The sequence below is a fragment of the Bufo bufo genome, chromosome 3 (genome assembly GCF_905171765.1).
Source record: "Bufo bufo chromosome 3, aBufBuf1.1, whole genome shotgun sequence".
NCBI lineage: Eukaryota > Metazoa > Chordata > Amphibia > Anura > Bufonidae > Bufo > Bufo bufo.
In genome coordinates, this window is record NC_053391.1 from 350,286,236 (window position 1) to 350,314,073 (window position 27,838).

At 44.8% G+C, this 27,838-nt stretch overlaps 1 protein-coding gene across 3 annotated transcripts in view; it reads right to left on the reverse strand.

Annotated features, from left to right (window-relative positions):
- Positions 1-3,614: 3,614 nt before the first annotated feature.
- TBC1D32 (TBC1 domain family member 32) overlaps positions 3,615-27,838 on the reverse strand; it is an 84,233-nt gene continuing 60,009 nt past the window's right edge. For all 3 annotated transcript variants that reach the window (XM_040424454.1, XM_040424455.1, XM_040424453.1), the window contains exons 24-34: positions 27,243-27,365; positions 25,576-25,684; positions 21,031-21,124; positions 20,289-20,411; positions 18,452-18,535; positions 17,853-17,916; positions 16,616-16,731; positions 14,775-14,929; positions 13,212-13,352; positions 12,481-12,669; positions 3,615-3,870 (exon numbers count right to left, since the gene is read on the reverse strand). In XM_040424454.1, coding sequence (XP_040280388.1) covers positions 3,760-3,870; positions 12,481-12,669; positions 13,212-13,352; positions 14,775-14,929; positions 16,616-16,731; positions 17,853-17,916; positions 18,452-18,535; positions 20,289-20,411; positions 21,031-21,124; positions 25,576-25,684; positions 27,243-27,365 — 1,309 coding nt within the window. In that variant the 3' untranslated portion in view covers positions 3,615-3,759. The remainder of the gene's footprint in view (positions 3,871-12,480; positions 12,670-13,211; positions 13,353-14,774; positions 14,930-16,615; positions 16,732-17,852; positions 17,917-18,451; positions 18,536-20,288; positions 20,412-21,030; positions 21,125-25,575; positions 25,685-27,242; positions 27,366-27,838) is intronic.

Consider the following 27,838-nt stretch of genomic DNA (forward strand, 5'->3'; position numbering starts at 1 on the left):
GTTAACAGCCAAACAAAACTCATTATTTATGGCCCTGATTCTGTAGTTTACAGAAGCACCCCATATGTGGTCGTAAACCGCTGTACGGGCACACGGCAGGGCGCAGAAGGAAAGGAATGCCATACGGTTTTTGAAAGGCAGGTTTTGCTGGACTGTTTTTTTTGACACCATGTCCCATTTGAAGCCCCCCTGATGCACCCCTAGAGTAGAAACTCCATAAAAGGGACGCCATCTAAGAAACTACACCCCTAAAGGTATTCAAAACTGATTTTACAAAGTTGTTAACCCTTTAGGTGTTCCACAAGAATAATTGGAAAATAGAGATTAAATTTCAAAATTTCACTTTTTCGGCAGATTTTCCATTTTAATATTTTTTTTCCAGTAACAAAGCAAGGGTTAACAGCCAAACAAAACTCTTTATTTATGGCCCTGATTCTGTAGTTTACAGAAACACCCCATATGTGGTCGTAAACTGCTGTATGGCCACACGGCAGGGCGCAGAAGGAAAGGAACACCATATGGTTTCTGGAAGGCAGATTTTGCTGGATTGTTTTTAGACACCATGTCCCATTTAAAGCCCCCTGATGCACCCCTAGGTTAGAAACTCCAAAAAAGTGGCCCCATTTTGGAAACTACAGGATAAGGTGGCAGTTTTATTGGTACTATTTTAGGGTACATATGATTTTTGGTTGCTCTATATTACACTTTTTTGTGAGGCAAAGTAACAAAAAATAGAAATTCAGAAATTTCATCTCCATTTGCCATTAACTCTTGTGGAACACTTAAAGGGTTAACAAAGTTTGTAAAATCAGTTTTGAATACCTTGAGGGGTGTAGTTTCCAAAATGGGGTCATTTTTTGGAGTTTATACTCTAGGGGTGCATCGGGGGGGGGCCTTCAAATGGGACATGGTGTCAAAAAACCAGTCCAGCAAAAACTGCCTTCCAAAAACCATATGGCGCTGCTTTCCTTCTGCGCCCTGCCGTGTGGCCATACAGCAGTTTACGATCACATATGGGGTATTTCTATAAACTAAAGAATCAGGGCAATAAATATTGAGTTTTGTTTGGCTGTTAACCCTTGCTTTGTTATGGGAAAAAATGAATTAAAATGGAAAATTTGCCAAAAAATAGCTGTTTTGGCACTGTTTTTATTTTTTATTATTTACAACGTTCATCTGACAGGTTAGATCATGTGCTATTTTTATAGAGCAGGTTTTTACGGACGTGACGATACCTAATATGTATACTTTTTTATTTATTTAGGTTTTACACAATAATATCATTTTTGACACAAAAAAAAAACATGTTTTAGTGTCTCCATAGTCTGAGAGCCATAGTTTTTTCAGTTTTTTGGCGATTGTCTCAGGTTGGGTATCATTTTTGCGGGATGAGATGACGGTTAGATTGGCACTATTTTGGGGTGCACATGACTTTTTGATCGCTTGCTATTACACTTTTTGTGATGTAAGGTAACAAAAAAATAGCTTTTTTGACACTGTTTTTATTAAAAAAATTTTACAGTGTTTACCTGAGGGGTTAGGTCATGTGGTATTTTTATAGATCAGGTTCTTACGGACATGGCAATACCTAATATGTCTACCTTTTTATAATTTATCAGGGTTTTACACAATAATATTTTTGAAACAAACAAAAAATCATGTTTTAGTATCTCCATAGCCTGAGACCCATAGTTTTTTTATTTTTTGGGCCATTGTCTCATGTAAGGGCTCATTTTTTGCGGGATGAGGTGACGGTTTGATTGGTACTTTTTTGGCGTACATGCGACTTTTTTGATCACTTTTATTACCTTTTTTGGGAAGTAAGGTGGGCAAAATTTCAATTTCTTATAGTTTTTATTTTTTTATTTTTATGGCGTTCACCATGCGGGGAAAGTAACATGACCGTTTTATAGATCAGGTCGTTACGGACGCGGCGATACCTAATATGTGTAGTGTATTTATTTATTTTTTTATTCAGTGATAAATGTGTTTTTTTTAAACTTTACTTTTTTTACTTTTTTTTTTGACCCAGACCCACTTGGTTCTTGAAGATCCAGTGGGTCTGATGTCTGTATAATACAGTACAGAACAATATATATTGCACTGTACTGTATTTTACTTACACTGAACAGATCTATGCTTTTAGCATAGATCTGTTCAGCACCATGGACAGCAGGACGCCTGAGAGGCGTCCTGTTGCCATGGGAACCTTCCCCGTCTGCTCAGTACTGGTCAGAACTGCGCAGACGGGGAAGGGTAAGCACAGGGCTGAGGGGGGCTCTCTGGGGGCTCTCTCCCTCTCCCATCGGGGGGCTGCAAAGGCACAGCAGCCCCCCGATGGGAGAGGGAGGGAGCTCCCTGCGCTGTTAACCTTTTCCATACAGCGGTCTGTACGGACCGCTGTATGGAAAGGGTTAAACGGCTGACATCGCATCGCAGATGTCAGCCGTTTATATCAGGGTGCCAGCAATGTGCTGGCACCCTGGTATCCCCACTAGACACCAACGATCATTGAAGGGGAGGCGGGCGGGGGATCGCGATCCCGCCTGCCGCACCGCCCGCCCCCCGCAGCTTACCGCACCTCCCCACCGCCTGCGACACCCCCCCTGCACCACCCGCCCACATAACATCATTCAGGGGTGCAGGGGGGGTGAAACCTCTTTATTTTGGGCATACTAAAGTTTCTGATCCCCGCGGATCAGAAACCGCAGAAAGCGCTACAAACCGCAGGTCTGAATTGACCTGCGGTTTGCAGCGATCGCCGACATGGGGGGGGTCACAGGACCCCCCTCGGCATTGACCTAAGGTGCCCAGCTGTGTGTGACAGCCGGGATCTCAGCGCTGTCACCATGTCTGCAGACATGGTGACAGTTTATTCCATGACGTGTATACTCATCATGGCGCTCTAAGTAGCAGTGCGCCATGACGAGTATACTCGTCATAGGTGGGGAATATTTTCACACTTTCTCCTTCTCTGATCGCTTCCCTGACAGGAATTGGGGCGATCAGAGAAGGAGAAGCACATAGTCCCTCCCTAACCCCCCCCTTACCTGCCCCGATGCGCTGTGATTGGTCCCTCTGCAGTAATGGACCAATCACAGCGATCGTGGGCGGGTCAGAGCTCCAATACAGCTCCTGCCGGCTTCTCTGGTTGCCTAGCAACCCCAGCACGCCGGCTTCACTGGAGCTTCAGCGCTTCGCTCCCTGCGCTGACAGTGAAACACGATCACGTACATGCACGTGGGAATGCAGTGAGGCACCACATTCCCCCACGTACATGTACGTGATGTTGCATGAAGGGGTTAAAGGGCATCTGTCAGCAGATTTGTACCTATGACACTGGCTGACCTATTACATGAGTGCTCGGCAGCTGAAGGCATCTGTGTTGGTCCCATGTTTATATGTGCCCGCATGACAGCATCTACTGTGCCCTCTCCACTTTTATTGACAGGACCAGACATGTTGACGTTTTCACTGCCTGGCCCTGTCAATTAACATGTGCGGCAGTTGCAGAGAGAGCAGAGCCTCTAGGTGTAATGACAACGTCCCTGTTGCTTGTAGAGGCTCATTTGCATATATTATAACATCATTTTTCTCAGCACTGGGGGCACATATGAACATTGGACCAACACAGATGTCTTCAGCTGCCAAGTGCACATGTAACAGGTCAGCTAGTGTCATAGGTACAAATCTGCTGACAGATGCCCTTTAAAACATCAGTCTGTGAGAAGGTTGGTATTTTTCCTGTGGCTTGGTCAATTACGTGCAGCATTTTTTCATTTCTTTTAAGACCATTGGCCTGTAAACTTGCTCTAGGCTTTCCATGAATTCCAAATAATCGCCAACTTTAAATCCATGAATTGCTTCTTCCTGTTTGGAAATAAAACATAATATAAAATCGGGCACCATATACCTTGAAATCAATCCAGCTGGGCACTGGAGGTGTGTGCTTGGCAGCTAGATGCAACCCCATTAGTCCCATGTTGATTGGTGGTCCCAATCCAGAGATATAAGCAATTAGGCAGATTAGCCCCTTAGTGCAACAGGGGTGCTCTGTTGCACCTGAAGCTTCTCTCACTTTAAGTGCCAGTTGTGCCTGCCTGGCTCTGAGGGCCAAGCAGTGTAGAGGTAATCGTGTTAGTCCTAAAATCTTGTGGCTAAGTGTGTGCCTCTTTGATCGGCGCACATGCTGTACAGTACTGAAGCTTTGCAGGCAGATGGATGCATGCGCACTACAAGTTCAATCAGCCCAGTAAGCTTCAGTACTATACAGTGCGTGGGGTGATCAAAGAGGCGCATGTGCAGCCGCAAAATTTCAGGGCTGGGCACGATTATCCCTAGAGTGCCTGGCCCTGTTACTGTGAGAGGGAGGGGGTGTTGGGGGGCTACTACTTATCAGTGAAAATAGTAAAACTACTTAAAGGGTAACTGTCAAGTTTTCATTTATAAAAAATTTTTTTTATTTTTTTTAGCATATGTTACTGCTGCAACAGCATTATACATATCTTTAGTTTCTTCACATACTACTGTTTTCCTTGAGTTTTTCCCTTAGTTACGGCTGTTTAAACATTTACAATAAGGACCTTCTCAAGATGGCTCCTCTGCCAGTTCTCTGAGGCCAAAACTGCTTTCCCTCACTTCCCATACACACTTGCTGTAGCCAGCAGCTCCTTGCCAGCCAATCAGATTGGATTACTGAGACATGCCTCCTCACTGTGAAGCCTAATGCCTGTGTAACGTTTCATTACCCTACTTCGTGAGATTTCCCTACCTCCTAACTTCCAGTCGCACCGCTAATGACGTGGGGAGGCGTTCCTGAGTTTTGTCGATCTGCGCATGCGCAAAAGGACAGTTTAGGGAAAATCTCACAGCGGAGTTCAGCTGCACACCGGAAGACTGCACATGCGCCGGAGAGCCTCAGTAGGGAAATATTACGGCCCAGTGCCCAAGCGTGGCTAACTCCAGAACATCCATCCGATCTCCGAGCCTGCGCAGTGTGGGGGTAGGCAGATCTCATGGCCATATTTTCTGTTAAATAAATATATATATATGCGCAGGCAGACAACCCCTATTTATATATATATATATATATATTTTTTTATTTAACAGAAAATATGGCCATGAGATCTCCCTACCCCCACATTGTGCAGGCGCGGAGATCGGATGGATGTTCTGGAGTTAGCTGTGCTTGCGCACTGGGCCGTAATATTTCCCTACTGAGGCTCACCGGCGCATGCGCAGTGTCCCGGTGTGCAGCTGAACTCCGCTGTGAGATTTTCCCTAAACTGTCCTTTTGCGCATGCGCAGATCGACAAAACTCAGGCACGCCTCCTCACGTCATTAGCGGTGCGACCGGAAGTTAAGAGGTAGGGAAATCTCACGAAGTAGGGTAATGTAACGTTACACAGGCATGCAGTGTGAAGGATCGCCCCTCCGTCTTCCTGTCTTCTTAGCCAGATACAGACAAGCCCTAGCAACTGTCTTTTAAGGGAGCAGTGGAAAGGGACAGAGGACATTAATGAAAGCTGTTATTATAAGGTAATTACAGATCTTTTGACAATCATTGACTCAGGTATACATGCCTAGCTCTAATAAACTAGCAAATAAAACAAATATGACAGTTACCCTTTAACAGACACTTTATTGCAGGGCACCCCCACCGATTCGAGCCGCTGTTGCATCACGTGACCACCGGACTTCTACAGCTGCTGTGTCAGTCGGAAGTATGTCTTTCCATAGGAGTCTCATAGATTTGCCTGCAGTACCTTACTTCTGGCTGGCGCGCTGTAAGTCCGGTGGTCACATAATGCCGGAAATCAGCCGGATCACCACTGGATCTCATTGCAGTCAATGGGGATCAGGCAGTGAAGTAGCACCGCCAGATCCTGTGATATCTGGCAGGATGCTCTGGGCCGGAACAGCCTGCTGGATCTGCACTTTAGTAGCCCCTCTCATGTTGGTTACTATTTTAAATAGCTGGCATGCAATGGCACATATACCTGCACCAGACGAGGCTTCTGCTGAAGATTACAGCTGATCACTAGGAGATAAACTAAGGCTTCTTTTTAAAAAGCGGGTTATTTGATTTTATATCAAGACACGGAGGCTCATATTTGCTTAACTCTTTCTTTACTGAGAATATAGCAGCAAAGACAACTGAAGAAAAAATCATCAGAGTAACCATGGTAACAACTCCACCCCCCATAGCCCCTATATAAGGCGCATCACTGGACAGACACTTCCTCTTTCTTTGCTGCTCAGCTCAGATAAGTACCTTGATTATTTCTCTATACTAGATATAGCGATTTTATCTGTATTATTCTTATTCTTTTATTTCTGTGTGGAATTTTGTCCCCCTTTTTATGTTTTAGGGCTCTTGTATTCGACCTATATTGTCCCCACAGCTCCTGACTGTGTTTCTTTCCCGATTTTGGTTTTTATATGGTCAGTTTTTATGGCACTTCCCTGTAGTTCCTTTTGCCCTCTTACCGGCTTGCCGCCTGTTGTTTTTCCCTCATCCTGGCTCTCTGCACTTCCCTCCGTACTCTGGGAGGTCTTGCGGCCATTTTCTCTTCCCCCCCCTCCTTCTCCTTACCTTCTTCTCCCTGGTCCCGGCCTTCGCGCGCTTTCTAGTCTCGCGAGGTGCGGGATTTCGGCTGCAGTCTTATCTTAGTCTCTCCGGCGCCGAGATCTCGCGATTTTGGGCGAGATTTGCGGACGTCATCTTCCCTGACGCTCCGCTCATTGGCCCTTACACTGGGGAGGTGTAGGCTTGTATTAGCCACTCCCCCTCTAGTCCGTTGTTCCCTCAGTGCCTCCGGCGTTTCTCCTGTGCTTCACTACTGTGTTTTTTGCTCTCTCACATCGGCGTTTACTGTTGGGGTGACTAACTCCCTCAGTATTACTGTTCATTATGTCTACTGTTCCTGCCTCCCCAGCTGTTTCTACTCAGGATAGACACTCAGGTCAGGTACCTCCCCCCACTCCTCACAGAGTTAATGAGTCCTCTGCCCCTGTGGCTCAGGCTTCTGGCCTGCAGCAATCTATATCTGATGCTATAGTCGCTGCAATGGGGACCATGTCAGCTTCTCTGACTCAATCAATCTCACAAGCTCTCATGGCTCACCCTGTTTCTACTATGCCCCCTCCTGCCTCCAGAACACTCATGAATGATGGCTCTGTTCCATCAATTGACTGCGCGAATAAGTCGCGTAAAAGAGCTAACCCGCGCCCGGCAGAAAGGGCACGATTATGGAAAACCGCCCGGGCTCTTCCGGATCCGGTTTCTGATTCAGACGCAGAGTCTGTTGAGGAGGCTTTTGAAAATTGGTCCAATCATTCAGGGGATGATTTAAATGATATTGCGGTTGACCCTGCATTTGAAGGCCCGTCTCTGGCAACGGGTGTTATAGCTGATCCCACGTCAGACGTCAAAGACGCAGTTATTGATCCTATGGGGGACCCCCTTTTTAACCCGGACCAGTTGCATCACCCACGGTCCTCCGAGTGGCTTCCCGCCACCCATGTGACCCAGTATTTAGAAGCTAGAATCCGCACGCCTCTATCCAAAGAGGCCCGCAGCAAGCTTCGGGCTGAATGCCCTCGCCCCCTTATCCCTAACAGGATTTGTGAAACACCTAGCGTTGACCCGAAGGTGGTCCAATTCCTGGCCAAGTCTGGGTTTAACCCACGTAAGGGGCTTGACTCTGCCTTAAAGGCATGTCAAGATAAGCTTCTGGATGTCACTGGCCCTCTCGCCAAAATTCTTGATTTAGCAGAGTCTGCTAGAATGGCCGGCACGCAGGTAGATCCTGACGACCTTAGTGGCTGGGCACAGAGAGCCATTTGTTTGATAGGCAACGTGAATACTTCCATTGCCATTGAGAGAAGGAAAGCTATTTTAATGAAAATTGAACCCAAGCTAGCCAATTTGTCCCTATCTGAATCAGGTAAAGAAGCTCAGGGCCTTCTTTTCGGGGATCCTTTCATTAAGGAGCTCGGCAAATATGTAGGAGCCTTTACGGCTCTGGATAAGGCGCAAAGCTCAATGCGCCGTGTTTTCCAGCCTCGTTTTTCCTCCAGGGCCGGCAGTCTCAGGGGCCGACTGTCCGGCCGCTCCAATTTCCAGTCCAGAGGCACAGGCAGAGGCTCCTTTAATTATCGTCAGTCCCTTCAGGACTCCAAATACCAGCCAACCTTCTTCCCGTCACGAGGAGGTTTTTCCCGCTCCAGAGGTTTCCGAGGCGCTCCAGGATCCAGACGCCCATATGGTAAGTCATCGCTGTATGTCATATCCCATTTCTCATCAGGTTGGGGGAAGACTCCGTCTCTTTTCCCATGCGTGGTCAAGGATAACCTCAGATCAGTGGGTCCTATCCACGGTTCAGGGGTTCATCATCGAGTTGGTGTCCACCCCAAGGAATCTCCCTCACATTCAGAATTTCCCTTGCTCAAACCTAACCCAGTCCCTCTTGGATGCGGAGCTTGCATCTCTTTTCCAGAAACAGGCAATAGAATTATCTCCCGACCCTCTTTCAGGAATACTAAGCAATATCTTCCTGGTCCAGAAAAAGGGTGGCCAATTTCGTCCAGTCATAAACCTCAAGCACTTGAATGTCTTCGTTCGGTACAGACATTTCAAGATGGAGGGCATCCATCTGTTGAGGGATATGCTTCAACCAGGAGACTGGTTCGTAAAATTAGACCTGAAGGATGCATATCTCACAGTCCCGGTGGCCCCAACATCCCGCAGCCTTCTTCAATTTCTTTGGAAAGACCAAGTCTGGCGCTTTACTTGCCTCCCGTTTGGCCTATCCTCCGCACCATGGTGCTTTACAAAACTCATGAAACCAGTAGTGGCCTGGCTCAGAGGCAGGGGGATTCGTCTGATCATTTATTTGGACGACATCCTGATTATGGCCCAGAGTCCTCTCCTTCTGCTTGGTCACCTGAGGTTGACCAAGAACCTTCTTCAAGACTTAGGATTTATTCTCAATCTGGAGAAGTCTTGCCTCATTCCGGCCACGTCCATAGAGTTTCTAGGGTTTACCATAGATTCTGGGAGGCTAACGCTCAGCTTGCCTGCAGTCAAAGTCAAGGCGATCCGCAAAGAGATTCGTCATTCTCTCGCCCTCCCACAGGTCTCCCTTCGTCAGTTAGCTCGTCTGATAGGTCTTCTTTCTTCATCCATCCAGGCGATCTTCCCAGCTCCTTTCCACTATCGAGCTCTTCAGAGGCTCAAGATCGCTCACCTCAGAGCGGGGGCCTCATACTCAGACACTCTGGTTTTAGATTCGGAAACCAGAGACGAGTTAGTGTGGTGGATCCACAATTTAGCAGTGTGGAACGGCCGTGCTATTTTTGGCCCACGTCCAGACCTGGTCATCGAATCAGACGCCAGTCTCTTGGGCTGGGGAGCCCATTGTCAGGGGATATCCACGGGAGGAGCATGGTCCCCGGACGAACTACATTTACATATCAATGCTCTCGAGCTCCTAGCGGGATCCTTTGCGATCCGCAGCTTTGCACAGGACTCGGTTCGAGCATGTATTCGTTTACGGATGGACAATATTTCGGCTGTCCGTTATGTGAACTGCCTGGGTGGGACACGTTCCAGGGTTCTATGTTCTCTAGCCAAAGACTTTTGGGAATTTTGCCTTTCCAGGGGAATATCGGTTGTGGCCGAGTACCTTCCAGGACTCCACAACACTTTGGCCGACTGGAGTTCTCGCTGTCTTTCAGATTCCAGCGACTGGAAGTTGGATTCGACGGTTTTCCAAGATATTCTATATCTTTGGGGCCCGTTATCCATCGATTTATTCGCGTCCCGTTTGAACGCTCAACTCCCCAGATTCTTCAGTTGGCGTCCGGACCCGGAGGCAGAAGCGGTGGATGCCTTCCTCCAGCCCTGGGGGGATTCTCTTCTCTACGCCTTCCCTCCGTTCGCACTCATCCCACGGGTGCTTGCTCACGTTTGTCACCAACAGGCTCAGTTGGTCTTGATAGTTCCATATTGGAGGACCCAGTCTTGGTTTCCCCAGTTATTGAACCTTTTGTCAGAGGAGCCTCGGATCTTACCGTCTTTTCCTCGGCTTCTCCTCGATCCGTACGGTCGTCCTCACCCTCTACTTCTAGACGGATCGCTTCTTCTTCTCGCTTGTCGGATCTCAGGGGTTCCTGGGATTCCTCAAGTTTTTCGGCAGCGACTAGGCAGCTGTTGGAATCTGCATGGGCTCCGGGCACTAGACGAGCCTATCATGCCTCATGGGACGTCTGGTGTCGTTGGTGCGATCCACGGGACTTGGATCCCGTACAGGCTCCTGTAACGGAGATTCTTCAATTCCTCACTTCACTTTTTGAGTCAGGGAAGGCTTTCCGTACTCTCAACGTGTACCGTTCTGCCATCTCTTCCAGGCATGCCGGTTTTGACGGTTTTCCCGCCGGCCAACATCCTTTAGTGTGCAGACTGTTGCGCGGTTGCCGGTTAGCTCGGCCTCCCAGGCCTCGTTTTACTTCCACCTGGGATGTTGCTACAGTTCTCAGGTTTCTGGAATCTTGGCCTTCCAATTCCTTGTTGTCTCTTCGTCAACTTTCGGCAAAATTAGTAACCCTTTTTTGCTTGATTTCGTGCAAACGGGTCTCGGACGTCCGAGCTCTAGATCTGGACGCACGCTATTTTACTCCGGACGGGGTTCTGTTCAATATTTCTAGACGTACAAAAACGGGTATTAAGTCTGTTTCTTATCCATCTTTTCCTTCATCTCTGCAGTTATGTCCGATGGCTTGCTTGCGGGAGTATGAGGCTCGCACTCTGCCTTTCCGCGATGGAAATGCTCCTCAGCTGTTCATTTCCTTCCGTCGCCCCTTTTCTCCGGTTACCAGTGTCACTCTGTCCCGTTGGGTTAAGTGGATCTTGTCCCTTTCGGGTATTGACACATCCATTTTTACCGCGCATTCGGTGCGCGGGGCAGCGGCTACATCTATGTCCATAGCTGGTGCTCGATTGGAGGATGTTTTAAGGCTGGCGGATTGGTCCCGGGTCTCTACCTTTAGAGAGTTCTATTTTAGACCTGTTCCGCATGCTTTTTCTTCGGTGATTGCTCAGCTTTAAACTAGCAAATATGAGCCTCCGTGTCTTGATATAAAATTCAGGATTTTCCTAATTTATGACGTAAAGTCATGATTTTATGAAAGACACGGAGGCGAGTATTTCCCACCCGTTAATTCTTTTACCCATCCCACGGATTTATAGTATTTTAACTATCGCTTGTTTTATCTTGACGTATTTCTGTATTGTTTATTTATTTTTTCTTTTATTTATTGATCCGTGTTTAAGTTCTCGGATCCGGATACTGATACTGATTACTATATTACCATGATTTCTCATTTTCCCTCCAGGTTGATTGCCTTCTGTCAGATGTCTCCAGGTTGTTCGCCTTTGACCAACGGTTCCAGGTGCTCACCTCCCTGCAGTTTGGTTTGGTTTCTTTCCTCAGTCAACGTTCCGGCTGTTGTTGATGGTTCCAGGTTCCAAGTTCTCGACAGTTGAAGTCCACAAAGAAAGAGGAAGTGTCTGTCCAGTGATGCGCCTTATATAGGGGCTATGGGGGGTGGAGTTGTTACCATGGTTACTCTGATGATTTTTTCTTCAGTTGTCTTTGCTGCTATATTCTCAGTAAAGAAAGAGTTAAGCAAATACTCGCCTCCGTGTCTTTCATAAAATCATGACTTTACGTCATAAATTAGGAAAATCCTGAATTTGATTACACTATAGGAAAAAAAGCTCTTCACATCATTTCGTTTTCTGCTGAGAATTCCATACAGTTGAATACGGTTGTCAGATCCATTCACTTCAGTCAGGCAAATGAGGTCCAAAAGATTGAACTCAGGACTCCGTTTGACCTGCTCTCCATTTGTAGGAGTTCTTTTTAAAAGCGAGCACCCACTTGAATGGGAGAAGGGCACTGCCGCTAGAATCTAGACAGTGTGCAGGTAACCACTGAAAGGGACACAGTGCTCTTCAAACCGCTAATCGGCGAGGGTCCCACTCCCTGCACCCCCACCGATCAGCTATTTGTGAGACAACCCCTTTAAGGGCACAATAGCACAGTCTACCCCACTACTGTGTCCTCCAAAAACGGTGTAACCTGAAGCTCCCAGATCATAATGGAAAATCTGTAATAAGGCTCCACACATAGTGTGACATTTAAAACTTCAGCCCCCCTCAGACACCAGAGCTTGGCATCCCTTATAGCTACACCCCTGCTAAAAAATATAGGTGTATTTTATGCATTGTGATGACCCCTTGTTAGGCCACTATTTAGAAGACAGTTGGGACTCTTGTATTCTTGTTGGACTGAACAGGGCCACCTAAATGTTCCTTTTCAGAGACAACTCAGAAGAAGGGAAGAGAATTCTTCACTATGGAGTCCTTCAGGGTCTCTACTGAATAATTCCAGGTTTACCAGGCATGTCACTCACTTTCAGAAAGACCTGTAAATCTTGGGTTTGGGTATGTTGTAGGATTTCTTGCTGAAGGTGTTTCAATACTGCAATGCACATGTAGACCTGGTAATCTGCTCCAAGGAGAATACATACTCCCAGATAATGACAGATCTCACCCCAGTCCAGGTAGTTCCAGAAACATTGACTTAGCCAGTGCTGACAAATCTGAAACAAAGCAAAGCGCATAAAAGAAATGTGAAACATGGAATTCTAGGACTGGGATTGGGTTTCCCTGTAGGGTTTAGATTGCCTACACGATTTGAAAGAAAACGGGAAAACAACATTTTTTTTTTTTGGTAAATGCCAAAGCAGCATAATTAAAGGACCTGTCTTTCTGTACATTCCCCTGTGGGTCTATAAAGATGGCATCCGGTTTGACCATACAGATCTCCAATGACTGGCTGTAGAGGAGACGTGTCATCTATGCGTCACATGACCCAGTGACCTGATGTATGGGTGACATGTCACCACTGCGGCCAATCGTTAGCTGCAGCAGCCACATGATCTGCATACAAACCGGATGTTGATGAAGGGAGACCTGTGGCACCCAAGCGGAGCGATTGAGCCACAACACAGCGGGTGGGAGGGAAGGTCAGGTAAGTATGATTATTCCCACCGTGGGTCCGCAGAAAAAGTCCCCAAGGGTAAACAAACTCTTTAATTCTATGGCAGCCTTAACAGGCAAAAAGAGTATCAGACATTATTACCTGGGAGGGAGTGAAACCAGACATCCGAAATGCTGAAAACACAAGCGGTACCTCTGTCTTCATCAGCATCTCTACATAATGAGCAGTGCAAAAATATATCGGATGGATTCCAGCTGCTCTTATATCCACCGGCAAGTGTTTCTGAAACATATGAAACAGGAATACATAGAAGCGACCCAGGTTTAGAAGAGGAAATGCCATCTCATCATGTAAGTTCACCAATTGTGCGATTACAATTACGCTTAGCACTGGTGCATTAGACTGGAGAAAAAGTTGAACCATGCATCCATCTCGTGCACTTCTTAGGCAAGATTCTCACTAGGTTCCCACCACTTTCACAAATGTAGTAAAAAAATGCTGTATGCCAACCACATGCTCTTTAAAGGGTCCGTTCACACAAAGGATAAAACAGCCACGCATCCCACAACGGAAACCGCTGCGCTGCAGTTTTTGCCGTGCGTTTTCATGCAGGCCCCCTCTAGGTTTAGATCCACTGAATGTAATGGGACCGCTGGGTGACCGTGCCAAGAATGGACCTGTACATTCTTGGAGCAGTCTTCAAAACTGCATGGCAAAACCTTTCGGCCGCGTGAACTGCAGCACGGCCTTCCATTGAATAGAATCCGAATCCGTGCTGAAACCCAGGCCCAAAATCCTACATCTGAACATACCCTAACACATCCTTTTTTAAATAATGGAAGTAAATATACTTTTGTCCTTTTTTTCTCTCTTAACAGAGGCAAATGGAGATATAGAAAACAATGGGATACTTATATATATATATATATATATATATATATATACACACACACATATATATATATATATAATGTTAAAATATGATTTTTAGGTTAAAACTATACAAAAATTGTGAAAGAGGCCCTAAAGTAACATTTTCTGTTGCAGTTTGTAAAATGAATGTTGGACTAACCTGACAGATGTCGGGGATAAGAAACGTTGGCATGATGGAAGTCAGTATGACAAGTCTTTTGTTCTCAAGGTGGATAAACTGCTGCCAGAGGTGTTCGACAGCGGCTTATTTTCCTTTCCTTAGGGTCCATTTACACGTCCGTCAGTGTTTTGCGGATCCGCAAAACACGGACACCGGCAATGTGCGATCCGCAATTTGCGGACCGCACATTGCCGACACTATAATAGAAAAAGCCTTTTCTGGTCCTCGGACAAAAATAGGACATGTTCTATTTTTTTCGGGACCAGAATTGCAGATCCCGAAAATACGGATCCCGGAAATGCGGATGCGGATCCGTTCCAAGCCCATTGAAAGTGAATGGGTCCGCACCCGTTCCGCAAATTGCGGAACATATGAGGACCGAAATTACGGACGTGTGAATGGACCCTTATGGAGAGCCTATGCACACTCAGCCTAGCCAAACACGCATGTGTTTGGGAATGTATTTTTTTACGTTACACACCCTCCTGTGCCTAGGGAAGGCACCTATGGGAATGCCTACTTGCTCTAAGACTATTCCCCTATTTTGAAGTAATGCATCCCGTTGTGCTTTCCATCTTGGAGTGAGACAAAGTGTGTGTAGGACTACTTACAGAATTATGCAGACGTGGAAGCCACAGATATGCTGAGGTGAGGAGACTGGAGAATTTCTGCAGAAACGTGAATGTTTTTTCGGCATCCCCTGACATTATTAAGAACATAGAAGATGCAAACCAATCAAGGCCAGGATAGCCTCCTTGTAAATATTCTAATGCAAGAAATGTCAAGGAACGTGAAGACTGGACTTGGAATCTGCTGTGACTAAGAGTATTTGATGACGATATACAGCACGTATCATATTGCAATGGCCACAATTATAAGAAATGGCAACATAGTGTACACAAAAATGTAAGAACATATTTTCTAGCTGCCACTTGGCATTATCACCGATTTATGTTACAGTGAATTACACTTTTTGTGGTCCATAACACGGGCATGACGACCATATGGTCGTGTGAATGAGCCCTTAGTCTTCTTCCTGAGCTGGAGCATCTCATTTGCCATTTATCATTAATATGGGAGAATTACACTGACAACTGTCCACACAATGGCAATCAAAGGTATTATATTCCCCTATTACTCATATTATAGTCATTATCTTGGGTGACCTTTACATTCCAAGATGTGCAATAGTTGAACCGATCACCTCTTTTGAAGTGCCTGTTTTAGTAAGTAATTGTTTTCCACATGAAATGACAATTCTGGAGTATATGTTGTGCTAGTCCTATTATTTCTGCCTAACATTTGTGAATAACAGTACAATGGAGTGTTACCAGTTGGGTGTGTGTCCATCCATTGTCTGATACGGTCCAATCAGTGCTGTCAGTATAAGACTGTACAGGGACACCCCCCAACTGGTAACACCCAGGTGTACCTTTTCTCATAAACTTCTAGCAGGAATAATAAAGGAATGACACAACATAGAGCCATAAGAATAGATGTTCCAAAAAGGGTATTACAGGCGGAATGCAAGTCATTACTAAAACAGAAATGGCAGTAGAGGGGACAGGTCCTCTTTAAGAAAAAAAAATGAAAAAAGAAAATTGGACAATCACTGCATCACTAAACAAGAGGGTTTAGAAGAAAACCATGTCATCTTTACAGGGTATGTTTCGGGATTTTAATATTGATGACCTATCCTCAGGATAGCTCATCAATATCAGCACAGCGGGACCCTGCCGATCAGCTGGTTGAAAAGAAGGCCACGCTCCCTGCAAGCGCAGCCTTGACTTCATTGTTTACCCGCTCGCCGTCGACATTGCAGCGGTGAGCAGGTGTAATAAGAAGCCATCCCATTCACTTCTATGGGGCAGCTCCTTCCTATACACTTATTGAGAGGCAGAGACCTGGTTCCACAAACAGTCCCCATGAGTCTTGCGCTGGGATGTAAATACAGGGTGCAGGTCACAGATCGCAACTGCTCTGGAGGAGTCAAAATGCACTCAGAACTTCATCATCTGACTTATGTAACGCAGTAAGGTTGAAGGCTGGTGTAAATCCAGAAAACCCCTTTAACGGGACAATTTCTTAAAAAACAATATTAAGCACATATTCACAACTTCTATGTATATTTGATGTATTCTACATCCTGTCCTGGCCCTTCCTCTTTGGATTTCTCAGAGCCTACACACCAACCAGAGGGGACAAAAGTAATCCGAGACGGAGTGGTTGCTATGGCCATACCGTCTGACAACCTCATTGGAAACATTACGGAAGAGTATTACCAGCAACTAGGTTGTCAGGCATAAACTAAGCTTGGACGGCACCAAAGGGGGTTCTGGCACAATTACACATTTCTCATTTTGGGCTGTGGAATTAATCACATTTTTTATTTTATATTTTTTACAAACTTAGATTCAGCACTCTCCAATATATTACTGACTCAAAAGGATACGTAATGGAGAACTGACAGACACTTGCTGCTGTTGAAGGAAATTTTCACACCGTTGAAGTACCCGAGTAAGATCTTGCTCTTTGCTACCTGTCAGAACACCTAGGTGTCTACCATACCTGGGCAAACAGAAGAAAGATGAAAAAAGAGGGCATTACAAATGTACAGGGATCCAAACATAAAAATAGACAGAAATGGGAAAATCAGTGACCTAAAAAGTGCAATACACTTAGGCACCCAGAGAAGTAGGTAATTTCCTTCTCCACATGGGATGGCGGTTCACCTAGAAGGTGAGGAATAACTACCCAGGTAAAGAGAGGTTTTAATTCTGCACTTTACAAAAATTCAACATGGTCCTGAATAGGAAATAACCACCAGGTGGACAATCATATGAAATCATCAATTTTTCCCGTTCATTCTCCCACATTTTGTGCAGCTGTTCGTACCTCCCGACAGTTTCTGTCTTGATGGACATTTTGTGCTCTGTGCTACTCCTCAAGGACATGCACCTACCTTAAAATCACCACCAATAGGGCAGTCATATAAAAGTAAAACTATCTGCCCCAGCTTCCACCTAATGCTGCCTTCAGTTCTCATCTAGCCCTATAGCACACTCCTTTAGACAACAATGAGCTGTCCAATTGATAAAACTCATTATCATATATCCAGTGGCGTACATAGAGAAGTAAGGGCTCCATAGCAAGGATCAAACCAGGCCCCTCACACAGGACAGAAGGGTTTCTGCCTAAACCCCTTTCAGTGACCCTTGGGCCATTTTTCCACTGCCTCATTTGCTAAAAGTTGTTCCTTTAGGGGGTAGAGTCCTGTCCAAGTTTTCACCTCCAGTAGAGGAGGGGATGATCCCTTATACCCTTTGAGGAAATTCTGAGTTACAGATGGGGGTGCTCTATTCAGGATCTTCATCTCATGGTCAGAGTGAAGAATGGTTACAAAGGCGTCTCTCAGTCTAAAGAACCTGACCTATCCTACATTTACATAGACAACCCATTGATTTAAATGAGCTGCAGGGAAATTGAACCCTTACTGGTAGATTTCCAACAATCTAGAGCTGATCACTGGAGGTCACAGCAAGAGGACACTTTTTGAGAAGCCATTGTCAAGAGATCCATCTAACAAGTAATGACTGTCCTGAGTAGACAGCCCCTTTAATGCTGAGTGCCATAGATTCTCAAAAGGCATCAGGAACCTACATTTTCCATAAAATGTACAGATACTTTACCTGATAACAATCTTTACGCCCAGTTGCTGGGATGGAGTAAGACTTTCATTTAGTAAATGTGAATCTGGATTAAAAAAAAGCTAAATTATATTAGAAATCCAATTCATACAATGCAGTTAAAGAGAATGCAAAAGCAAAGTATACTACATAGCAAAGTCCAGAAACCCTATGGTGATGGATGCCACCGTACAGCATCCGTTTAACATATATATGTGTGTGTGTGTATGCTAACCGTGGGAGAAAAAAGTCATCCACAGGCTTAGAACCATGATCTTGTGGCCATGCTGTAGTTATTGTGAATTGCCAGTAGTGTTTATGTCGTACTCACATAGTATTTTATCTGATACATTTTTAATGTTGATTTTATTAGAGAAAACGTAAGAATCATCACATTATAGTCCCTTTAGTTGAAGATGTGTATATATTGTGCGGTAGATTTATGAAAATTAGGGTATTGTGCAAACTAAGCACCTGCATCTCCCACCCGTGTAGTGTATTTTCCGTTTACCGACATGGAAAATGTCCCCGACACTGAGGCTATGCTACAAAGTAACAGTTTATAAAGACTAAAACCTCAAGAAATAAACAAATCAACGTACCTTTATATTCAGAACGTTCAAATACACAGTGGGATGGAATGTCATAAACGTGAGATATGAACTTCTCTAATAATTCTCCATATACTACAAGAAGCAAAAGAAATACAAGTGTTTATTAACACTACAGTAGAACATGTGATGACATATAAATGCCCACGTTATCCTTATTACACAGTAGGTAGGAACTATTATAGTCCACTCTCTCCTTAGTCCCTGCCTACTATGTAATATCATAGTCCACAGTCTCCTTAGTCCCTGCCTACTATGTAATATCATAGTCCACTCTCTCCTTAGTCCCTGCCTACTATTTAATATCATAGTCCACGCTCTCCTTAGTCCCTGCCTACTATGTAATATCATAGTCCACGCTCTCCTTAGTCCCTGCCTACTATGTAATATCATAGTCCACAGTCTCCTTAGTCCCTGCCTACTATGTAATATCATAGTCCACAGTCTCCTTAGTCCCTGCCTACTATGTAATATCATAGTCCACGCTCTCCTTAGTCCCTGCCTACTATGTAATATCATAGTCCACTCTCTCCTTAGTCCCTGCCTACTATGTAATATTATAGTCCACGCTCTCCTTAGTCCCTGCCTACTATGTAATATCATAGTCCACGCTCTCCTTAGTCCCTGCCTACTATGTAATATCATAGTCCACGCTCTCCTTAGTCCCTGCCTACTATGTAATATCATAGTCCACGCTCTCCTTAATCCCTGCCTACTATGTAATATCATAGTCCACTCTCTCCTTAGTCCCTGCCTACTATGTAATATCATAGTCCACGCTCTCCTTAATCCCTGCCTACTATGTAATATCATAGTCCACTCTCTCCTTAGTCCCTGCCTACTATGTAATATCATAGTTCACGCTCTCCTTAGTCCCTGCCTACTATATAATATCATAGTCCACGATCTCCTTAGTCCCTACCGACTATGTTATATTATAGTCCACGCTCTCCTTAGTCCCTACCGACTATGTAATATCATTGTCCATGCTCTCCTTAGTCCCTACTTACTATGTAATATCATAGTCCATGCTCTCCTTAATCCCTACCTATGTAATATTACAGTCCAAGCTCTATTACCAGTATATTAAGTGTATGAGCACTGGTGCCATCTATGACATGAAACAAGGGAACTGAAAGACATGCTGAATATGTGGCAGTGGATTTTACAAAGGCAATGGTGGAGAAAGAAAACTGGCTTAGTTGCCCACAGCAACCAATCAGATTCCACCTTTTATTTTTCAAAGCTCCTTAGGAAGATGAAAGGTAAAATCTGGATGGCTACTATAGATTACTAAACCAGTTTTCCATTACACTAGTTTTGATAAGTCTCTCCTATTGTGTGCAGCATTCCCAAACCAGAGCAGAAGCCAGGGGATATTCTACCATGGTTTTACAATGTGAATGCCACAGACCAGCTCACGGTGTAATCCCATTAAATGGAGCTAAACCTCGAGCGGACACGCACTGTGGTTTCCAGCAGCATCCATCCTGACACTACACCAAGAAAGGACATGTCCCTTCTTGGCAAGATCGTGGTTATAAACTGCAGACGCACAAAGTGCAGTGCGGTCTCCTGTTGACAACAGGGGGCAAGATTTAGCACTGCTGCTGATGGCTTTTTGGCACGCAATGCTGAATGGGGCCTAAGGCCTGTGACAAGTCTGAGGTTTTGTCATCATACCGTAAAAGTTTAATCCCTTTGCATTTGACATGTCTATTGGGGGCTCATTTCCCTTCCCCCATCCAGCAGGCAAATTAATAAACGCGATTAGGATGAGCATTCTGCCAAGATCTACGGTTTATATAATAAAAAACACAGCACTCACCGGATCCTCTTAACACTCCAGGCCTGGTTTTAATCGTTTTACAGAATAGTCTTTTACAATTGTCTAACCAAGTCACTTTTTGGTCTGTGCTTCCAGATGAAAGAAACCTCAAGAGTTCATGGTCTAGAAGAATAAAAGGCACAGCCAGTAAGTTAGGCTTCACTTACACTTTATCCTTTGATCCTTCATATTGCTGGTACACATCAGTAAGTACATCTTTTTATTTTTTTTTGCTGTAAAGAATAGCAGAATCAACTACGCTATTCTATACAAAGTCATCCAGTAGAAAAAGGTGTACTGTGTGGTATATATTTTTCTTTACATGGGAGGCTATGGGTGACAGATGCCACCATATGCCTATACAGTGACATATGTCGGAGGACTAAAATAGTCGCAAGTCCGTTCATAAATGAGCCCCTAAGTGCTCACATTTTATAATATACTTACTGCGAGAATCTAAAAAGTCCAGTTAGTGAAGAGCAGTAATACTGACTGTAACCTCATCCTTGGGAGTAGCTGCAGTGAAGAGCCTACTTACATTGAGTTCTATGGAAACATGCGTGTCCTCGTATAGACGCGACTCCTGCCGTTGCTTACTACGCCCTCCTACCCCCGGCATTCAGCGGCAAAATGTATTATAGTATAAAACCTAATTTTACACCATTTTTTTATCTGTACAAAACTGCTTTAAATTCTGTGAATTTTTTATAGTAATATCTCACCAGTTTGACATACTACTCACCTTGTTTAGGATCCTCAGTTCGAATTACTTCTGGTATGTAGTACTTTGGTAAGGGATAGGATGAAAACATTGGCCAAGGATATGGATCGTTACTCTGTACAAAAAAAACAGGGCTGGTTACTCAAAGTACTATGAACATGAATATAGTAATTACAGTCGGTTTTGTGCAGTGCTATGGCAGTATTGGTTCCTGCATAGGCACAGTATCCAAAAGCAGCAGTGGTCTATCCCTCAACCGCAGAAGTAAGAAATAATATATAATCAAATAACATACTGCACTTTCTACTAAAAACCTTACATAAGGAGACCTTCAGTGTACAAAATGTGCTTAAAGTTACAAGCTTGCATCATCCGTTGTCCCCATGAGAACATGTCCTGCTCTCTGTTCTCACAGTTCAGACACTGTAGACTCACACCACCATTCATTGCGAGAAACATATGTAACTGGCAAAGTCTGGACATTGATGTGGAGGATAATCCAAGTTGTGTGCCTTTAACAAATCCTCATAACCCAGAGAGGAATTCTACATCTCAAAACTATGACCTTTTAGTTCACAGCTTAGCAACTTGATCTAAGAGGTCATGTACCCTCCAATAAGGAGGCTTCTCTCTCAGGATAACCTGGTCTAAGAGAGCATGTACCCTCCAATAAGGAGGCTGATCTCTCAGGATAACCTGATCTAAGAGGGCAGGTACCCTCCAATAAGGAGGCTGATCTCTCAGGATAACCTGATCTAAGAGGGCAGGTACCCTCCAATAAGGAGGCTGATCTCTCAGGATAACCTGATCTAAGAGGGCATGTACCCTCCAATAAGGAGGCTGATCTCTCAGGATAACCTAGTCTAAGAGAGCATGTACCCTCCAATAAGGATGCTGATCTCTCAGGATAACCTGATCTAAGAGGTCATGTACCCTCCAATAAGGAGGCTTCTCTCTCAGGATAACCTGATCTAAGAGGGCAGGTACCCTCCAATAAGGAGGCTGATCTCTCAGGATAACCTGATCTAAGAGGGCATGTACCCTCCAATAAGGATGCTGATCTCTCAGGATAACCTGATCTAAGAGGGCATGTACCCTCCAATAAGGAGGCTGATCTCTCAGGATAACCTGATCTGAGAGGGCAGGTACCCTCCAATAAGGAGGCTGATCTCTCAGGATAACCTAGTCTAAGAGAGCATGTACCCTCCAATATAGATGCTGATCTCTCAGGATAACCTGATCTAAGAGGTCATGTACCCTCCAATAAGGAGGCTTCTCTCTCAGGATAACCTGATCTAAGAGGGCAGGTACCCTCCAATAAGGAGGCTGATCTCTCAGGATAACCTGATCTAAGAGGGCATGTACCCTCCAATAAGGAGGCTGATCTCTCAGGATAACCTAGTCTAAGAGAGCATGTACCCTCCAATAAGGATGCTGATCTCTCAGGATAACCTGATCTAAGAGGTCATGTACCCTCCAATAAGGAGGCTTCTCTCTCAGGATAACCTGATCTAAGAGGGCAGGTACCCTCCAATAAGGAGGCTGATCTCTCAGGATAACCTGATCTAAGAGGGCATGTACCCTCCAATAAGGATGCTGATCTCTCAGGATAACCTGATCTAAGAGGGCATGTACCCTCCAATAAGGAGGCTGATCTCTCAGGATAACCTGATCTAAGAGGGCAGGTACCCTCCAATAAGGAGGCTGATCTCTCAGGATAACCTGATCTGAGAGGGCAGGTACCCTCCAATAAGGAGGCTGATCTCTCAGGATAACCTAGTCTAAGAGAGCATGTACCCTCCAATATAGATGCTGATCTCTCAGGATAACCTGATCTAAGAGGTCATGTACCCTCCAATAAGGAGGCTTCTCTCTCAGGATAACCTGATCTAAGAGGGCAGGTACCCTCCAATAAGGAGGCTGATCTCTCAGGATAACCTGATCTAAGAGGGCATGTACCCTCCAATAAGGAGGCTGATCTCTCAGGATAACCTGATCTAAGAGGGCAGGTACCCTCCAATAAGGAGGCTGATCTCTCAGGATAACCTGATCTAAGAGGACATGTACCCTCCAATAAGGAGGCTGATCTCTCAGGATAACCTGGTCTAAGAGAGCATGTACCCTCCAATAAGGATGCTGATCTCTCAGGATAACCTGATCTAAGAGGTCATGTACCCTCCAATAAGGAGGCTTCTCTCTCAGGATAACCTGATCTAAGAGGGCAGGTACCCTCCAATAAGGAGGCTGATCTCTCAGGATAACCTGATCTAAGAGGGCATGTACCCTCCAATAAGGAGGCTGATCTCTCAGGATAACCTGATCTAAGAGGGCAGGTACCCTCCAATAAGGAGGCTTCTCTCTCAGGATAACCTGGTCTAAGAGAGCATGTACCCTCCAATAAGGAGGCTGATCTCTCAGGATAACCTGGTCTAAGAGAGCATGTACCCTCCAATAAGGAGGCTGATCTCTCAGGATAACCTGGTCTAAGAGAGCATGTACCCTCCAATAAGGAGGCTGATCTCTCAGGGTGCATCCACACAATCGTATAAATGTATCCGCATCCGTTCTGCGGGCCCGCAAAAAATATGGAGCATGTCCTATTCTTGTTGCGGACAAGAATAGGCATTCTCTATATAGCGCCGGCCATGTGCGGTCCGCAAAATACAGAACGCACACAGCCGGTATTCGTGATTTGCGGACCGCAAAACACTTACGGTTGTGTAAATGCACCCTAACCTGATCTAAGAGGATATGTACTATCCAATAAGGAGGCTGATCTCTCCAGATCACCTAATCTGAGAGGACATGTACTCTCCAATAAGGAGGCTGGTCTCTCCAGATAACCTGATCTGAGAGGGCAAACACATTCAAATAAGGAGCCTTATCTCTCAGGATAACCTGATCTAAGAGGGCGCGTACTCTTTAATAAGGAGGCTGATCTCTCAGGATACCCTGATCTGAGAGGGCACGTACTCTTTAATAAGGAGGCTGATCTCTCAGGATACCCTGATCTGAGAGGGCACGTACACTCCAGTGAGGAGCTTTATCTCTCAGGATACCCTGATCTGAGAGGGCACGTACTCTTTAATAAGGAGGCTGATCTCTCAGGATACCCTGATCTGAGAGGGCACGTACACTCCAGTGAGGAGCTTTATCTCTCAGGATACCCTGATCTGAGAGGGCACGTACTCTTTAATAAAGGAGGCTGATCTCTCAGGATACCCTGATCTGAGAGGGCACGTACACTCCAGTGAGGAGCTTTATCTCTCAGGATACCCTGATCTGAGAGGGCACGTACTCTTTAATAAGGAGGCTTCTGTCTCAGGATACCCTGATCTGAGAGGGCACGTACACTCCAGTGAGGAGCTTTATCTCTCAGGATAACCTGATCTGAGAGGGCACATACTCTTCAATAAGGAGGCTGATCTCACAGGATAACTTAATCGGAGACGGCGCATACACTGCAATAAGGTGGCTTATTTCTCAGAATAACAACGTTTATCTAATTTGAGTGCTGCCAAATAATATTTATTTACATAGCGCCACCATGTTCCGCAGCATTAAAATTCAGAGAGTGCATGTACAAAGCAAAAGACACCACAATGTAAATAGCTAATATACAACAGAAACACTAGGAGTGAGGGCCCTCCTCGCAAGAGCTTACAATCTATGAGGAAGTAGGGTGACACAAAAGGTAGTTGATTGTGATGTGTAGTAGTCAAGCCATTTTTGTACTGAAAGCAGTGGTGTAGGCCGATCTGCTTCGGGTGTGGGACTGTTAGAAGATCGAGTTAAGGTCTGGGGAGTTGGGGGGGGGGGGGGGGGGGGTTAATAAGGGAACAGTGAATTTAAGAAGCCTTCCTGAAAAGATGTGTTTTTAAGGGACGTTTGGAGGTGGAGAAGTTGGGAATTGACCTGATATTCTGGGGCAGAGCATTCCAGAGAGTAGGTGCAGCTCGAGAAAAGTCTTGAACACGTGAGTGAGAGGTACGAATTATGGAGGATTTTAATTAAAGTTTATTTATTTATTTATTTATTTATTTAAACGTCTGATGGGGGTCACATCTGAGGCTAATGGGGTCCAGTCTGAGACTGATTAGGGATCTGATCGGAGTCTAATCAGGGCTGGGGGTTGTGATCGGAGGCCGATTGGCGGTCTGATCTGAGTCTGATAGGGGCTAGGGGGTCTGATCTGAGGGTGATGGAGGTTGAGGGGTATGATTTTGGGGTCTAATCTGAGGTCTGATGAAGAATGCGGGTCTGCTCTGAGGTCTGATGGTAAATATATATTTTCTTTTTCTCCTTCTCTGAATCCTAGGTATGGCTTCTAGTTGGAAAAATATGGTAAATTCTATGAGCGATTTATTAGTAATCTCAGAGTTTTTTTTCCAGTTATAGGTAAACTTAGTGCCTAGTTTTCATTTTTATTTCATATTAAAAAGAGGGCTTCAAATCTCTTTAAATCCCTTTTACATTTCCTGACTTGCCATGTTAAGCGAGTAATTACTGTATACATAGACATAGTATTTAGAAGCAACTCAAATGTAGAAAACATGAAATCATCACCTGAAGCATTATTCGAGGAGGTAAAATGCGCTCATGTGGTCCTCCAATTACATTCATCCTCACCAGAATATGGTTCCTCTCCACAGAAAGACCATCTATAATGATATTCCTGCAATGGCATGCAAACAGTACCAGTAAATAAAAGTAGCTGGGCAACAATGTGGAACCCAACCCCATTGTTTTCAATGAGAGGTCGCGGCTGTGCCTAAAAACGACATGTCCTTTCTTGGCAAGGTCACGCCAATAAACCAGGGCCACATGAATATCAGCGCAGTCACCCACTGAAAACAATGGGTTTTTTAGGTAAAATCCATGCCAACTCTGCCAGGCAAACCGTGTTAATGACCCTCTTAAGTATACTTTTTACTAAAACAGGTTTTCCCATATTTAACATTTCTGACATAACAGTCCTACATCGTTCACTAGTCCTGTCACATGCAGCCATGTCCCCACTACCACAATCACAGGGACAGATTACGGTCTCCAGCAAGAATCACACACCCCTCCTCCAGAAACACGCCATCACTTCTGCAATGTAAACAGGGACTTTTGGGGGACCTCTGGAGCATTGGTACTGGAACAACAGGGGATTAAACTGGTGAATATTGTCTGTTTTATTATTTTAACCAATATTCAGCAGCAATTTTCTTTATAGTGAGACAATCGCTTTCTATTGTCCTATTTAGGCATATGTCTCATTGATAGGGGAGCCCTGCTTGGGATTCCCTAGTGTTAGCAGCTCTCATGCTGGCAGACTAGCCCAAGCCACCTATAGCACAGTTAGTGTCCATTTCGAATATATGATTATCTACAACTTTCCTTCACTAGTGGTCCAGTTTCAGAACCTGGACCACTAGTGATCGGTAGATCACCAGGCCAATATCTTTTGAGATAGAGGTTGTCTTGATGAGACAACCCCTTTCATTTACGAAACATGCCTTCATATGTTATTTACAGAGGACCTGTCACCTCTCCTGAGAGGTCTGTTTTAGTAACTACTTCCCCATGTAATAACAATTCTGGTACATCTTTTTCATAAAACAGAGTTGTCCCATTCCTCGGCTGTTGATACTAGAAGTTTACTAATTAACTGAGTAACTGAGCAATAGAGAGTTATAAGACAAGTTGATCCAGAATCGTTTAAATTCTTTAGTAAAGCAGACATGTCAGGAGAGGTGACAGGACCTGATTTAAAGAGGACCTCTCACCGCTCCTGATATGCCTGTTTTAATAGCTCCATGCATTCCCCATGTACTAACAATTCTGGAGCATCTATTCTTATGGCTCTATGTTGTCCCATTCCTCTATTATTTCTACTAGACGTTATGACTGAATTGCTAGCAGTCTGCAGTAAGGTTATAGAGGGGAGGTAACCAGTTGGGGGTGTGTACCTGCACAGTCTGACAATGGCAGCACTGATTGGATAGACTGAGTCTGTGCAGGTACACCCCACCAACTGGTTACCACCCCCATATACCCTTACTGCAGACTGCTAGCAATTCACTCATAACTTCTAGTAGAAATAATAAAGGAGCGGCACATCATAGAGCCATAAGAATAGATGTTCCAGAATTGTTATTACATGGGGAATGCATGGAGCTATAAAAATAGACATGTCCGGAGCGGTGAGAGGTCCTCTTTAACATAAATGTATTCCTGCCACTTACTGTGAACCTGTGGAGGAGTCTGTGGAGTTTTCCCTTTGAGTATTAAAAAGCATCTCGCATACTTTGTACTGGGACTCCAGAAGTAACAAAGTATCCAGATTACAGCACAAGACATTTAATAATCTGAAAATGGGGGGGGAAAACAACAAATTATTATATACATTGTCAGATAATTTTTTTTATAGCCATTACAACAGTATATACGTTTCATAGCATTACACCAATACATATATTCCTGTAATTTCTGAGCCTGGCAGAACCAATCACCCAACAGGTAAATCCTGATGTCCTACATTGCTCTTGTGTGAGCAGTCACCTTCCAGGGAAGGGGGGAAGGGGGGAGGACATGTCTGTAGGGAGTGTAAAAGCAGCCAGAATCTTACTATTACTAGAAAATTGAATACCATATTTTTTGCCCTATAAGACGCAGTCCCCCCACAAAAAAAGTGGGGGGAAAATGTCATGTTATGGGGTGAATATGAATAAGCGCTTCCATTTTGGAAGTGCTCAATAGTACCGGAGGACCGGGAAGTGGTGAATGCAGTGCTCCCCAAGCTCTGTACTCACCGCTTTCTGGTCCTCTGCCATCGGCTGTG